Source organism: Cataglyphis hispanica, chromosome 19 (assembly GCF_021464435.1).
Source record: "Cataglyphis hispanica isolate Lineage 1 chromosome 19, ULB_Chis1_1.0, whole genome shotgun sequence".
NCBI classification, from domain to species: domain Eukaryota; kingdom Metazoa; phylum Arthropoda; class Insecta; order Hymenoptera; family Formicidae; genus Cataglyphis; species Cataglyphis hispanica.
The window spans coordinates 763703-777985 of NC_065972.1; the positions used below are offsets into that span (position 1 = coordinate 763703).

At 30.0% G+C, this 14283-nt stretch overlaps 1 protein-coding gene and 1 long non-coding RNA gene across 11 annotated transcripts in view; one reads left to right on the plus strand and one right to left on the minus strand.

Annotated features, from left to right (window-relative positions):
* Nucleotides 1-674: 674 nt before the first annotated feature.
* Nucleotides 675-14283, minus strand: part of LOC126856702 (uncharacterized) — a 55593-nt gene continuing 41984 nt past the window's right edge. For all 9 annotated transcript variants that reach the window (XM_050605462.1, XM_050605458.1, XM_050605457.1 and 6 more), the window contains 3 exons: nucleotides 12301-12394; nucleotides 6693-7008; nucleotides 675-3907 (listed from right to left, as the gene is read on the minus strand). In XM_050605462.1, the coding sequence (XP_050461419.1) occupies nucleotides 3740-3907; nucleotides 6693-7008; nucleotides 12301-12394 (578 nt within the window). In that variant the 3' untranslated portion in view covers nucleotides 675-3739. The remainder of the gene's footprint in view (nucleotides 3908-6692; nucleotides 7009-12300; nucleotides 12395-14283) is intronic.
* LOC126856704 (uncharacterized) lies at nucleotides 3781-6150 on the plus strand. 2 transcript variants are annotated; one of them, XR_007688396.1, is made up of 3 exons: nucleotides 3781-3926; nucleotides 4234-5002; nucleotides 5327-6150. It is a non-coding gene; the product is annotated as an uncharacterized LOC126856704 (long non-coding RNA). The 2 variants fall into 2 exon arrangements; XR_007688397.1 differs by lacking the exon at nucleotides 5327-6150 and having other exon boundaries at nucleotides 4234-4451; nucleotides 4812-5175.

A 14283-nucleotide genomic window follows, 5' to 3' on the forward strand; every position in this document is an offset into this window, starting at 1 on the left:
TGTGATTGGACAATCAATCATATCGATTAGTGCCTAAGGTAACTAGCACGATTTACCAATGAATGGGCTTCATTTTCAGCTGGCCAATAAACATTATCCAATTGATATATTTCCAAATTCATTGGATATTTTTTGATACTGAGCAATATCAAAACTGAGCAGATAGTTGAACATAGTCACGTGACTTCATCGTGATGTTAGCGTCAATTTGACTCATTGTCAGTCAAATATTCACAAATATCAAAATATAAATGTCGGTGGCTAGATTTAATTCAGTTTTCTGCTAATTGTGAGTCAAACATGCTTCCATATAATTACGGCGGAGAAGAAAGGCAATACTTTTAATTAATATATATTCTTTGTAATCAAATTTTTAATAGAGTTTCTACTTTTATACAATCTATAAATGAAAATTGTTTTCCGATATTCAAATTCATAATTTACATCATGTACATTACAGATTTTCAGTACTGGCAGTGATCGGAATGCAATGAAAATTTAAAGAAATGTATTATTTTTTCTTTAGAGTTTTATTCTTGACCGTTAAATATTAAACGATAAAATTGAATAATCAATTTACAAACTAAAATCAAAAGGACTCTACATTAATATACAAGGAAAAAAAAATTTCGAAACATTTTGTGTATTGTATATTAGAGTCAAATAAATCACAATTTTTTTCTATATATTTGTAACATCTTTTTATTTCTTTATTTGATTTCAGACAGAAGAGAGAAAGCTGCACCGAGTGGTTTTCATTATTACAATTACAACATTTCAACGAAATATTAATTGAATGAGTGACTAGGCGACGGGAACTCGCAGCCCCATCTTGATACTGATTATTTACAAAGAAAAGAAGACGGAGAAAAGAACAAAAACGGCATGTGCTGTACAATTCCACTGTACAATCAGGTGCATTAATGATATTCGATATATACAAATTCACAACATCATACACTTTATGACACGCGACTTAAGTATATTAATAAAAAATTTTATTTAATATTTTACATGTTTTATTTGCAATACAATTTTTGATATTAATATTGTATCTCTTTTCTGTGTTCAGATAATTCTCATATTTATTTGAAAGAGTATTATATTAAAATTTAGATCGCAATGTATTTTATCTCAGTTTTAATTTAAATTATATTTATGTGAGAAATGAAATGTATATTCTGTAAATAATCACTTCAATTATCTAGCTTTGGCTAGCAAGGATTATTTCTTTGAGTTATTCTTTCTTCTTCAAAATTTGACAAATTAATCATTGAATTATCATAAAACTATAATAATAATACACATTGGTTAAATATTTTGTGTGTCCATCGTGTAAAAAAAACTTCTTTTCTCATATTTTTATAATACTTAAAAAATTGAAGTCGCGAGTCAATACAACATTTCATTAAATCACTATTGCAAGAGAAATCTCGTCGATTATGTTCGTAAAAGTATAGAACTCTAAACATTGATAGATTTCTCGTTATTCTATTTACAATCTGCAATATAATAACGAGGATTATGATTCTAGGTTTTCGGTCATTCGTGAAGTATTGCATATTTTCACAGAAATTAGCATGAAGATAAAAAATATCTTTGCCAATAGAGAAAAATAGAGAAAATATCAAAAAATATGAAAAATAATTAAAATGCTCTAAAATTAATGATCTATATATGTAAAATAATGAAAAATTAAAATAATAATTGTCATATGTCAATTTATGTAATCAATCAATCAAAATTATATAAATAATTGTTTATGTAGAATATCCATGGCATTTATTAAAATACAAAAAATAATTTTCAATGAATTCTGATAACATAGGAAAGACTTTATGTTTATAAATATATTTTAAGTTTCATGATAATTCCAAGAAAATCTGCAGAACTTCGGAAGATCGAATATCATCTCCGTCAATCACTATAAATTAATTAATTGCTGACGCAAAAAACTTCTTTCATGGCATCACTACGCAGTGCAATCCTTCAACCGACAATTTAAAAAAAAAGTCATTAAAATTATATTCAATTTACTTATAAATAAAAATTATTAAAATAAATATTTCATTATTTGTTAAATTACTATTTGTGAAATTAATTGTAGAAATTTAATATAGAAATAATTGTTCAATTAATTTATCATATAAATAGTTTTCGTGATTTTTTAAAATAATATAATATTCTTAATTATTATATTTTGTTATAATTCTTTAAATAATATAATATTTATTATAATACTTTATTCTCTCGTCGTATACAAATTAAATTGTGAATCAATAACGGTTAAAGGCCTAATGCGAGCGTACAAATGAAATATCACGTCAGCGTTACAATTATGCGAGCTCAATATGAGCCGTCATAGTAATTCGACTCAATCTTATAAATTGGCCTATCTTATTATTATTACGCGAGGCGCCGTATTCTGTTCTAAGCGGGAGGAACTTTTGGATTCATGAATCCTAGAACCCTCTTCTCTTCAGGCCGAGGAGTTTAGGAATACCAAAGTCCATTTGTTGATTAAATCATATATCCCGCAGACATCCAAAAAAATCACTACATTTTATTTATACATGTTTAGGTCAGCGACTACGAAAATTGATTACGAAAATGAGCAAGGGGACGATCGATTTTGCTTATATAAAAGATAGATTAAAAATTAACTGCCCAAGAAGAAATTCACGAGATAAAGCCAAAATGGATCAAGTCTATTTTATTTGTAAATTTAGTTTTAAATATGTAACCATATTAAAAAAAAAGTATATCTTTGATTATTTTTGATACCTTTTAAAGTATATCTTTGATCCACTTTAGCTCTGAACGCTTTGTATACTTATAAATTAAATAAAGAACGGATTGTTGCTGGTTTCGTTGTGTTATTTCGTCAGAGTAATATAACGCACGATGACACACAGCAGCTGCGTTTTTCCCATCCATCATACGACTAGTTTGCACTTTAGGAAAATTATATACTACTGTTTTTCTTAATAAATAATACTTAAAGTTTTACAATATTGAATTTCCTCTCGAGATCGCGATTATTGACTTACTGAAAACTGTAAATCGAGATTCGATCGGGACTAATCAAGAACAGATTTAGGAGTTGAGTTTTGAGAGAAATATTGAAACTTGTTGAATAATCGATCGCAGGCTGCTCGTATTTTCGTAAATCAAGCTGACATACTAATACTAGTTAATTACCCGAAATACGGCGATCTATCGACTATACTAAGTGCGCAGAAACGTACAGGCAGAAGCTACGAGATAACTCGCTTTGTCGCACCCATATATCACGGTTTCTTCGCGGTATCAGTCTCGTGAGAAAGGCGCTCGTGGAATAAAAGAAGGCACTTTGATCAGGCATCTTCTTTAGGCACTTTCTGATATGTCAGCTATCATTAAATTGACCTACTCTATTCCTTTCTTGAACATATATATTTCAATCCATTGCCAATTCTTCGTCCTTTTACCAATCTTCTTCGTATTTTTATTAGCCATTTTCATTATCAATTATCTTTGTGTTTTTATCACTCGTTTTCATATTCTTACCAACTCTTTATACTCTTTCAATTCCTTTTCATTTTTCTCCTAATCTTTTTTTCATTCCTGTCAATCTCTTTCATATTTTTCTCAATTTTTTTACTAGAGTCTCTTTTTGCTTTTATCAATCTTTTTTCATGTTTGACAGAATTTTATTGATAATTTTCAGAGACTCTTTCTCAGGACAGGCTTTCGGATGTTAATAGACATAGATGGTTTTCAGCTGATCCTTCAGTTCGGGAGGAATGGCACAGGTATCCGATTCGGCTTTCCGTTTTACCAACCGGCGCCAGCGTCCGCCGAGATTCTTGCGGAAGCCCTTCGCAAACCCAGGCCTATGCGATGGCAAGGCGTGTACAAGAGTATCCTGTAAAACCAGACAGAAGGTTTTTTTAATCTTTATTATAAATTAATCAAGTTATATTATGTAGAACAAAGTTGTCAAAAATGTATTTAGTAAAAAGGATTAATTAGATATATTTTCTCAGTTTTAAAATTTTCATATTAATTATACTAATAAGTATTATATCTTAAATCAAGATTCCACTCAAGTAAAATCGATTTAAAATCGAACGAAAAATAAAAGATTTCGTTATTTATTTGCATCTTCAAATGCGGTTTGTCTTTCTTTAATTGTTCAAAAATTATAAGATTGAATATCTAGCGACTATAATAGAGTTTTATCATTTGCAGCTCACCACAGATTTATATTATTAGCTAAAATTCCGGCGATTCTAATCCTGCCAATATCGCAGACAGAGGAAAGATATTTTTTTTCAAGAAATAAACGCCTCGACAGCTGCAGCCTATTCGGTACTCAACGATACGTAGACGCCCACCGGCGACGCTAAATTTAGCGTCAGGTCGGAGAAGCATCAAGAACTGCACCCATTTCACCGGTGTATTTATAGGTACATTCTATCGCTTTTTATTAGATCTAATAAAATAATTTTATCGCGGTATCATGTCCGTGTAAAATTAATTACAGTTTATACAATGCAACTAAGAATTTACGATACATTATTAATTTGTTAATAACGTGTTAATATAATGAAATTATTTTTCTGAATTCGATAACGATTATTTCAAGTACTCTAAATATAAAGTTTTTTTAATTTTCCGTTTTTAATAAAGAAATTAATTTTTCTCATCAACTCTTCTCTATATGCAAATCTATTTTATTGCAGAATCATTAAATTGTGCCATGACTTAATTGTACAATGAGGATAAGTTTTCTAGAAAAAATTTTTAGAATATTTTATTATTTTTAGGTAACAATATCAAATGAATATATAAAAAATAAATTAAAAAAAAACGATGTTCTATTCGTCGTGATCGAATAAGCTTTTCCACGTTGTGTTAAAGCGATAAAAGGCATTTTGCAGCCAATCCACTGATCGCGGCTTGTACGGCGGGAATAATCGATCGTCCACGAAGTAGCGTAAAACCGCGATGGCCGCAGGTTACTGTTCCGACTTTTATCGATTGACTTTTTTATTTTTAGTATTATAGAAAATGTATCAAAAATGATTAAAATTAAATATCCCAAATATATCTTGCGGTAAAATTGATTGCTTTTTTGAAAAAAAATTTAATCCGATTTTTGATACAGAATCACAAAAAAAAAATATATATTGTAAATACAATGTAACAAATCTAACATTACATTAAATTTCAAGTTAAAATTTTTTTTTAAATTGTTTTAGAAAATTAAAATTGCAAAAAAGATTTCAATTTTAAATAAGAATTAAACTTTATTTAAGATTGAATCATTATTTAATTGCAGATCGTTTTTTTGGAATATGAATTGAAATAAGGACATTAACATTCGAGCGTGCATGAAGAAGTTTGTAAGACCTATCGTACGTTTTTGTCGTAAGGAAATCGACCCTTACAGAATTTCAGCCGCAACTGCGTTACCACTTTCTACGCTTGCGAATCTTTTTTTGGATATCTCCGGTCGAGGACATCGCATGTCCTCGAGTCATTGGACAGTATAGCAGGGACAAACCAGTAAAATCTGGTAATACTGGCTCCACCGGTTAAGCGGTTAGTCGTTGAGACAGTTAGATCAACTGATAGATCGCGAGAAAGAATGATCAATGGTTATCTACATCTGCTTCAATATCATCGATTTCTAATTTATGATCAACAATCCGATAAAAGTTATTGATTAAGGATTGAAAAACGTTTTGAAAATCTTAATATATTTTTAGGTAAATTAAAAAACTTAGAAATTTGAGAAAAATAAATTAGATTTTTGTCCTTTACTGCATATTGCGTTTTACCTTTAAGCAAATAAATATATAACATTATAATTTATAAATTAATAATAAATAGATAATTGATGAAGAACGATGTTGAATTTCCAGAATCTCGAATTTGAGAACCACTGAGATGATAAATACGCTATATTCAAAGTTAATGCCACTGACCTAAGCTAATCGAGTCTTACCGCGCAAATGGCTTGGAACACAGAAAATAATATTCTCTTCCGTATTGTTATATCTTACAGAAAAACATAACAAAATATGTTGAAACAGTTTTAGTATATAAAATTGAGACACTCTATAAGCCTCTGATTATATAAGACTATCAATTTCTAAAACAATTAAAGATAAAAAAGTCGGCGCGTTTCAGCTTATTCTGGGATTATTCTTCTTGTTAATATTTATCAAAAAATTTTATGAAAACTCTTTAAATATTATTTACAGGATTAATTTATATGATCATTTAAAAGATAATATAATTGCAAAATCAATTAAAATATAAAAGATTTGATACATGGCGAATTAAATATCTAGGAAAAAAGAATTGCTCGTATCTCAAAGTAATTTAAATATCAAATAGCAACTTGATGTTTTTAATGTTTGTTGTATTTTTGAAGAATTTATAAATATCGCTCGTAATAAATATAGAAAGTTAATATTTGTGCGGTAAGATTAGCTTAAATCAGTGGCATTAATTTTGAACATAGCGTATTTATTTATCATGATTAACATCGTTTTTTTTCAATTCGTCTATTTGTTATTGATACTATAATTTTTAAGTAAAAACCTACTGTTTTCAGATCTTTCTCCATAAAAACAAGAATTGAGAACCATCAAAATCGCAGATATAAAATACAAGATATATACAAGGTGTATACCAACCTGATCGTTGTACAACGTGTATTGCGGTGGCGGCAGGTGGGGTGGTGGATACGGGGGCGGGAATTGCCACGCGAACGGCTCGACGGGATTGGCGGACGGCGTGACCGTAGTCGTAGCATAGACGTGTTCATTGCAAATACCGTTGCCGATATCGGTCGATATAGTGGTCGTGGAGGAGGATATCTGCGTGCAGCAATCGTCGGGGTGTGTCGTCGGCGCCGTCCCGATCGTCCCGGGCGAGGTTGCTGTCTGCACCACCGTAGCTTCAGGGTGCACCGCGTCCGTACTCGACTGATCCTCGCGTTTCCGCAGCTTGCTGCGGACAAGGCGGATCGCGATCATGGTCCCGTTGCTGCCAACCATCTTTCTATATTTCTGGTACAGCCTCGTGAATTTGCCTATCTTCGCTAATCGAAAATTTGTAAAAACCCGAGTTTTCTTTATCTTGAGTCTCTCCAGGGAACTCAAATTTCCTCAAAGTTATAAGATCAATTTTGTTTTTATAGTATCAAGCTTCTGCGTAATCCAAGTTTGAAAAAATATTTTTCAAGAAATGGAATTAAGTTTTTAGAATTATACGTATCGACAATTCTGCAAAATGTGTATTTTCTATTCATTAAGAATTTCAAGATGTGCTCCGGGTTTTCCCGAGCGATACAGGAATTCTAAAAAAACAAGGAAAAAATCTCAGTCTATGTGTCTCTGTCTCTCTCTTATGCTTGTACACGCGGAGCTGTAACCTCATGAATCAATCAGCTGTCTCTTTGTATCGAGGAACGAGATCTTCTCTCGGTTTTTACTCTCCTTAATCTGACTGATTTAAAGGATTAGGAATGCTGTGCGACCTTCTTTCACTCCGATACTTTCGCATTCATGTTTTTCTCGCAGATAAATGCAGATTTTTACCTTGAAGTTTCTTTCCCTCTCCTTCTCTCTGTCTCTCTGTCTCTCTCTCTCTCTCTATCTGTCAGTTTTAGGAACGTAGCAGAATTTTTTTCTAGGTTACTTTCTTCACGCGCGCTAATTCGGTCTCGCTCTATCAAATAACTTTACCAACGTGCACTTTCAACACGCTCTCTTTCTTTCGACTTTCCGCTTCACTAACGACAAGGATATCACTATTATTTACACTCGCGCGATATACTCGCACTGACTAGTTTTACGTATCCCTGACACTCGAGCACCCAAGGGGATATCCTCTTGGTTACCCTATTACCAGGTGAAACGCGAATCCAGAAGGACGGCACGCGGCGTCGTCTCCAACTGCTGAAAGGCCGCAGCCGACGCGACGTCAACTCCACGTCAACTACCTTCGTTCATCCCCCGACAGCCAGCGCGCATCTGAATCGGAAAACGACGCGTGCCCGTCTCTTATACGGCCCTGTGACGTCACAACCGAGTACGATCGCGATTGGTGAGTGCTCGATCAAACGGCCAATCGCCACCCCGAAGAAATTCAAACGGTACATCTGCACGACTGTGTCCTCCCCTCGAACCATTCCCCCGCGTATCACTATATTTCGCGTGCGTCGTCATAGTTGTCGCGCCAGTCGCGCGTGACAGAAAGTCTGTGCTGTGGACTTGCATCTTTACGTCACGATGCATAACCGAATGACGGTAGGCTGTAGTCGTTTCGTTTTATCGTTGCAACGTATCGCTTTTTTGCTCACAGTCTCTCTTTCTCTTATAACGCATTGTATATTATTGCAATATATAAAAACGCAAATTCTAAGAATTCTAAAAAATGTACGCACTTTAATAACTGTTGTGTATATGTGCGTGATATTTATCAATTTTATCAAAAAAATTGTGACATTATAACATAATTCTTAATGTGTAGTCTTTGATTTTTGGATTAAAATTTGGTTTTATTATTTAATATAAATTGCGCGATTAATTTAATACTTTCTTTTAAGTTTAACTTTCGTTTCTAAATAAGATTTTACTTCTAATCAATTCAAATTAAAATAAAATTACACAGAAAGAGAGAGAGAGGAGAGAGAGAGAGGGAAGAGAGACAGAGAGAGAGAGAGAGAGAGAGAGAGAGAGAGAGAGAGAAATAAAGAATACGTAGTATAAATCATAATATTTTATATCTTTTATAAGATGAGAGAGAAACGTATTCATTTTAACTTAAAAAACAAAATCATAAATAAATTAAGAAATAAATAAAATGTATTTTATTAAATTAAATTTAATCGAAACAAAATAAATAATTAAATTATATAAAGTTAATTTATATTTAATTATATCTCAAAATGTTAAAAATAATTGAATTTTAAATTAATTAAGACAAAATAAAACAAGTCAAGTTGTATTATATATACATTTTAATTAATTAAAAAAAAATAACACTCAAGAAAGGTAAGATAATCGCGAGGAGGAATTTTTCGTTAAATTGCAGGAAGCTTATCAGAACGTAATACGAAATAATAATTTTTTTATAATCGACTATAATCGACTTTGAATTCATGATTATGTAACAGCAACTGTAAGAACGCTTTTATTACTTAATATACATAGAACTTCTCTATTATACACACAGCATTTACGCTGATCTAACAATAATAGCAAGGTCCTCATCTCTCAGTTATATACTTACAGTTGCATATGCTTTTGCTGTCGTATAATTTCTCATATTAAATTACATTATGCGCGTATGTATGTCAAGCGCAAAAAAAAAATAAAACAAATAAAAAATACAGCACATTGAATCTCGGCAACAGAACGCAATTTAATTATTATAAATGAAACAGAAAGGTAAAATAGAAATAGATGTAAAACAAAAAATATATAAATCTTTTCATTCTAATTTTTATTTAATATATTGATTGAATTAAATAAGATATGAACAAAATTGATAAAAAAAGACTTATTTAATCTCAATAAAATTAATCTCTCCACTTATTTAAAATCTATTCTTATATATGACATGGAAGAGATTGATTCTTAGAATAAGTTACTCAAATTGGTTTTCCACCGACTATCGAGATTCAGATACGCCGAGAATTTATATTAACCGGTTATCAATAGCTCTCATGATGATAACATATGAATCATGTCTGATAGTAGGATTAAGCGCGAAACAATGAATTGATATGAAAAAACGTTGAACTTCATTAAAGAAAATTGCAAAATCTAGATTTTTTTTCATCGGAAAAAATCTGCAGTTATTGCTGTCGCGTCTAAATGTGTAACAATTCTCGTGAAAAGAGATATAGTATTTATACTTTTAGTATCTCATAAGAATAGAAACGTCTCGAGTTTCAAGTAATTGTCCAAGGTATGTGATAAAAAAGTAAAACATCGATAAAATGACTATTATATATAGTTTATAATAATTTACACATTAAAATATCAATCAGTTTAAGTGGAGGAAAAAAAATATATGTATTAATATGTGTATGTGTATTATTTTATAATTTTTTAGTAAAAATATATTTAATAAAATATTATTTTTTCGTAACTTTTGATGTCTCTGAGTCAAAAATGAAAGTTTTTATTTAAATTTATTCATCGCAATACATAAAAGTTGTTCCATTTTCATCAACCTACATTTGAATATCTTCGAATATATCTCTACTACTCATTTAAAATAATATTTTAAAATTTATTCTGCTTTCATCTTTGGTCAGTATAATTCCGAGTGAAAGTACTACTGAAATTTCAAGGTAAACTTTATTTTTGTGAACGAAATCATACTTTATGTATCATGTAACAATATATAAAGATGTGTTAAAACATCAAAAATTCAATATTGAATGAGATGTTTCACGATTTATATATGATATTTTTTGAGATGTTATGAAATAATATTTCATAAAAAATGTACACTTATTTTATATTTAAATTTTTGATATTTATTTTAATATTCAAATCAGAATCATGAGATGAATTAATTGATATAAAAAATATGAAATTGTGTATTTAAAAAAAGATATGTAATGGTATTTTGTAAGTGTAATATTGTATATAGTAATACTTATATGCAGATACAATCATTAATCAATTCTATTGTATATTCTATTGATATTCTGTAAAAATAGTGAATATTTTAATGAGAGTGAATTGACTATGAGAATCAATATCTGTTAAGAAAAAAAATTACATATTTCCATAAAAAAAAAAAATAAAGATTATTTTTAAATCTCGGAAAAACGCTTCCAATTGGAACAAAACTGTACTAACTGTAGGATATATCTCTTTCAAAATTCTACATTTTTTTTTTCAAACATTATTTTCTCGATATTACTTATTTTTGATATTTATGATTTCGATATATTTATTTCTATGTCTGCAATAATTTCATACAAAAATACGTTATATGATTTTTTATCAATTCATAATTCATTTTAAATCTTCCTTAAAATCAAAGTATATGTTTCTTAAGAAAGAATGACGTTATTCTAAAATACTAATGAACGGGAAACAGCATCTTGATGATGCCTTGTGATGACGCGCGCGTACGCGAGAATGTTCCGAGAAAGATTTTTGAAAAGGAAACTACGCCACGCATATACATACATAAGTTATGTTGCTGTTCTCTATTTCTGCTCGACGTACACCAGACGTATGTCCGTTTTCAACCACACGTCTTGACGTTGTGCGACACTATCAGACAGACGGAGATAGATAGATACTCTCGGATTTCGATTCCTTTTCCGTTTTTTTTTATTCTTTTTTTTTTAAATATATTTATTTCTATACGTTTCTCTCCCATATCACTAAATATCTATTTTTTACTTACGTCCATTTTCCTTCGCTTATATCTTATTGTTGTATACCGTATATCGTATTTAATGTTGACAACGAGGCTGTACCATTATTTACGCTAACCTACTTATTTAGTAATTTATTAGTAGATTTAATTTCATTTCCTGTGTATACTAGAAAATTATTTGACAAAGATAAGATAAACAGTATTATTGTACGCTTGTTTTGGGAATATAAACCTAGAAATTTTGATTTTTAAGAAAAATAAAACATATTTTGACATTTTATATTAATATATAAAAACTGTATTATTGCTTTCTGAAACAATTAAAACGAATAAAGTTTATGCAAAGTAAATTAAAAAAATTTGTATTTGTTATTAGTATAAATTGATTTTTCTAATACTTTATTTGTTAGAAAATAGATAATTTCAATTTAAAATGTATCAGAAAGTTATAATTGATTTGTGTTTAAATATTCCGTATTAATTATTATTATACCATTACATACAATAATTGTACTTAGTCGAATAATTTGAAAAAAATAATTTCAGAATAGGATATCGATAACTTTGCATTTTGCGAAGAATCCGCGTTAGAATAACTTTAAGAAGAATTTTATTGACCATTATCGCTTATCATGACATTGGTAATGAGCCATTCTAGGCAAACGATTTCTTTTCGGAGTATTTGAAATGAGATTTCGATCACTTTAAAATATGTTGTAATTCAAGGAATTCTAAAATTAACTTGTGTTCCGAAAAAACATTTTCAAAAAAAAAAAATCGCATTTAAAATAAATCTAAAATTATTTCAAACTACTGCGAGGCATTTTCCTTGATATATATGAATATATGTAGAGTATATATATGATAAAATGACATTCTCTCTCTTACCTGATCGTTACGGCGAGCAGGACGATCAAGATGCCGACCAGAACCATAGCGATCAGCACTCCACATATCATGTAGATGCTATCGGTAGGTGGATCTGCAACAAAAAAAATTTTTGATACCAAAGCGAAATGTTTTTTCATACACACTGAGTGTATATTTATCATTTTTTTAAATAAATTAAAATCGCAGAATTTTTGTTTTAATCATAGAGATTCAACGGATATCATAGTATACATGATGATTTCTGCGTGGACGCTTTGTGTATACAAGGTAAGAATACATGTTTCCATGAATCAGCGTAATATCCCGATCATGAGACGTTCTACGTCTTGTCTACGAATAATTTGGAACTTGTTCACTCGCGACGTAATTGTCGTAAACCAGCCTACAGGTTGCCATCAGCTGACGCCGTTGGCAACGTTAATCTTTGGCAATCATAATATTAACAAACTTCGTGCTTTACGTTATCGATTTCGCCAAAATGGATTTACATATAATTCTCAGAACATTTCAGAAAACCCTCGTTTACGGAGAATCAACTTTGACGACATTTCATCAATTTTAGCGAATAAAATCGTAAAAATATGTCAACATGTCTGATTGATTCGATCCAATATTTCAGAGATTCTTCAAATATTTTTATAAAGAACCAATTTTATTTGATTAATTTTAGTGAGTAAAATCGTCAAAATATTTCGAATAAATGTGTCGTTAAAAGTTGACTTCGGGGACATGTGACCGATATTAAAAATAGAAGCTGAAGGATGACGTCTTAAAATTTTGGCTGCTTCTCTCTTTCTTTCTCTAAAGAAAGATCTTTTATTATATATATATTCCACACACACACGAAATATAGAATCATATTACATTTTACTAGATATAATTTTTTTTTAATATTACAATATAATAACGTATGAAAGAATTATTCTTAATTGGCATAATTTTTTATAAGATTTAAATTTTCATATATCTCTATTAAATAATACACTTCAAAAGTAGATGTCTCAATGTTTGAATTGAATGTCTCAAGTTTTTTTCTTTTGTTCTAGATTAGTCGATTCTGCGTAGCATTGCAATAATGTAAATCACTGTGATGTGACGACCAGAAAATTCGGTTCACACACAATTCCGCCATGCAAAAACGATGTTTTTCCGCGAATCATGTTTTTCAGCACTAACGATGATGACGTAAGGAATTTATGAGAAAATTGGAAAAACGTCGCTATCATCATCATTATCAACTATTGTCATATTCTACAAATCTCGCGTAACTGAAATTTTATGCAAAAATTGTATGAAATTTTATTCGCAACATTTCTCATTTTAAATGATTTTTGTACAATTTTTTGAACTGAATGATTGTACCAGTGCAATTTATCATCCAGCTGTCGCGTAATCCGTCTTATGATAGTATAATCGAGAAGCTAGATTATCTTGTTAAAAATAGCAGCATTTATCACGGATAAGACACTTGTAATAAATATAAAAGCGATTAATAATTTATTAATAAGTTGATTTATTATATCGCAAGAGAGAGACAATTTTAGAAACAAGTAAATGGCCTTTAAACATCTTTTATACAGTGATTAATTAATATAATTCAATTAATAAAATTCCTTAGAAAAAAAAAATAAACGAGTGTAAAATATATTAATAAGATGTAATAATGTAGATGTAAATGTATTATAGTGTTTATCAAATTGATGAAGTTATGTGAAAACTATTGATCGAGACCCTTTAAATAAAAAAGGTATAGAAGATGTCTCATTCTAAATCTCCTTTTTATTACAGATTTTCTTTTCGTTCAAACTTATCTGATTGATAATCAGATTGTTTTCAACAATATGTAATAGTTCTCATGTAACCTTCTCTATACATATATAATTTTAAAATTGTCCTAGTAAAAGCAGCAGATGACTCGCCGATCTGATCTATGCTCTTTGTGTGATTGTGATTAATCAATGAATAGATGACTTTAATCTT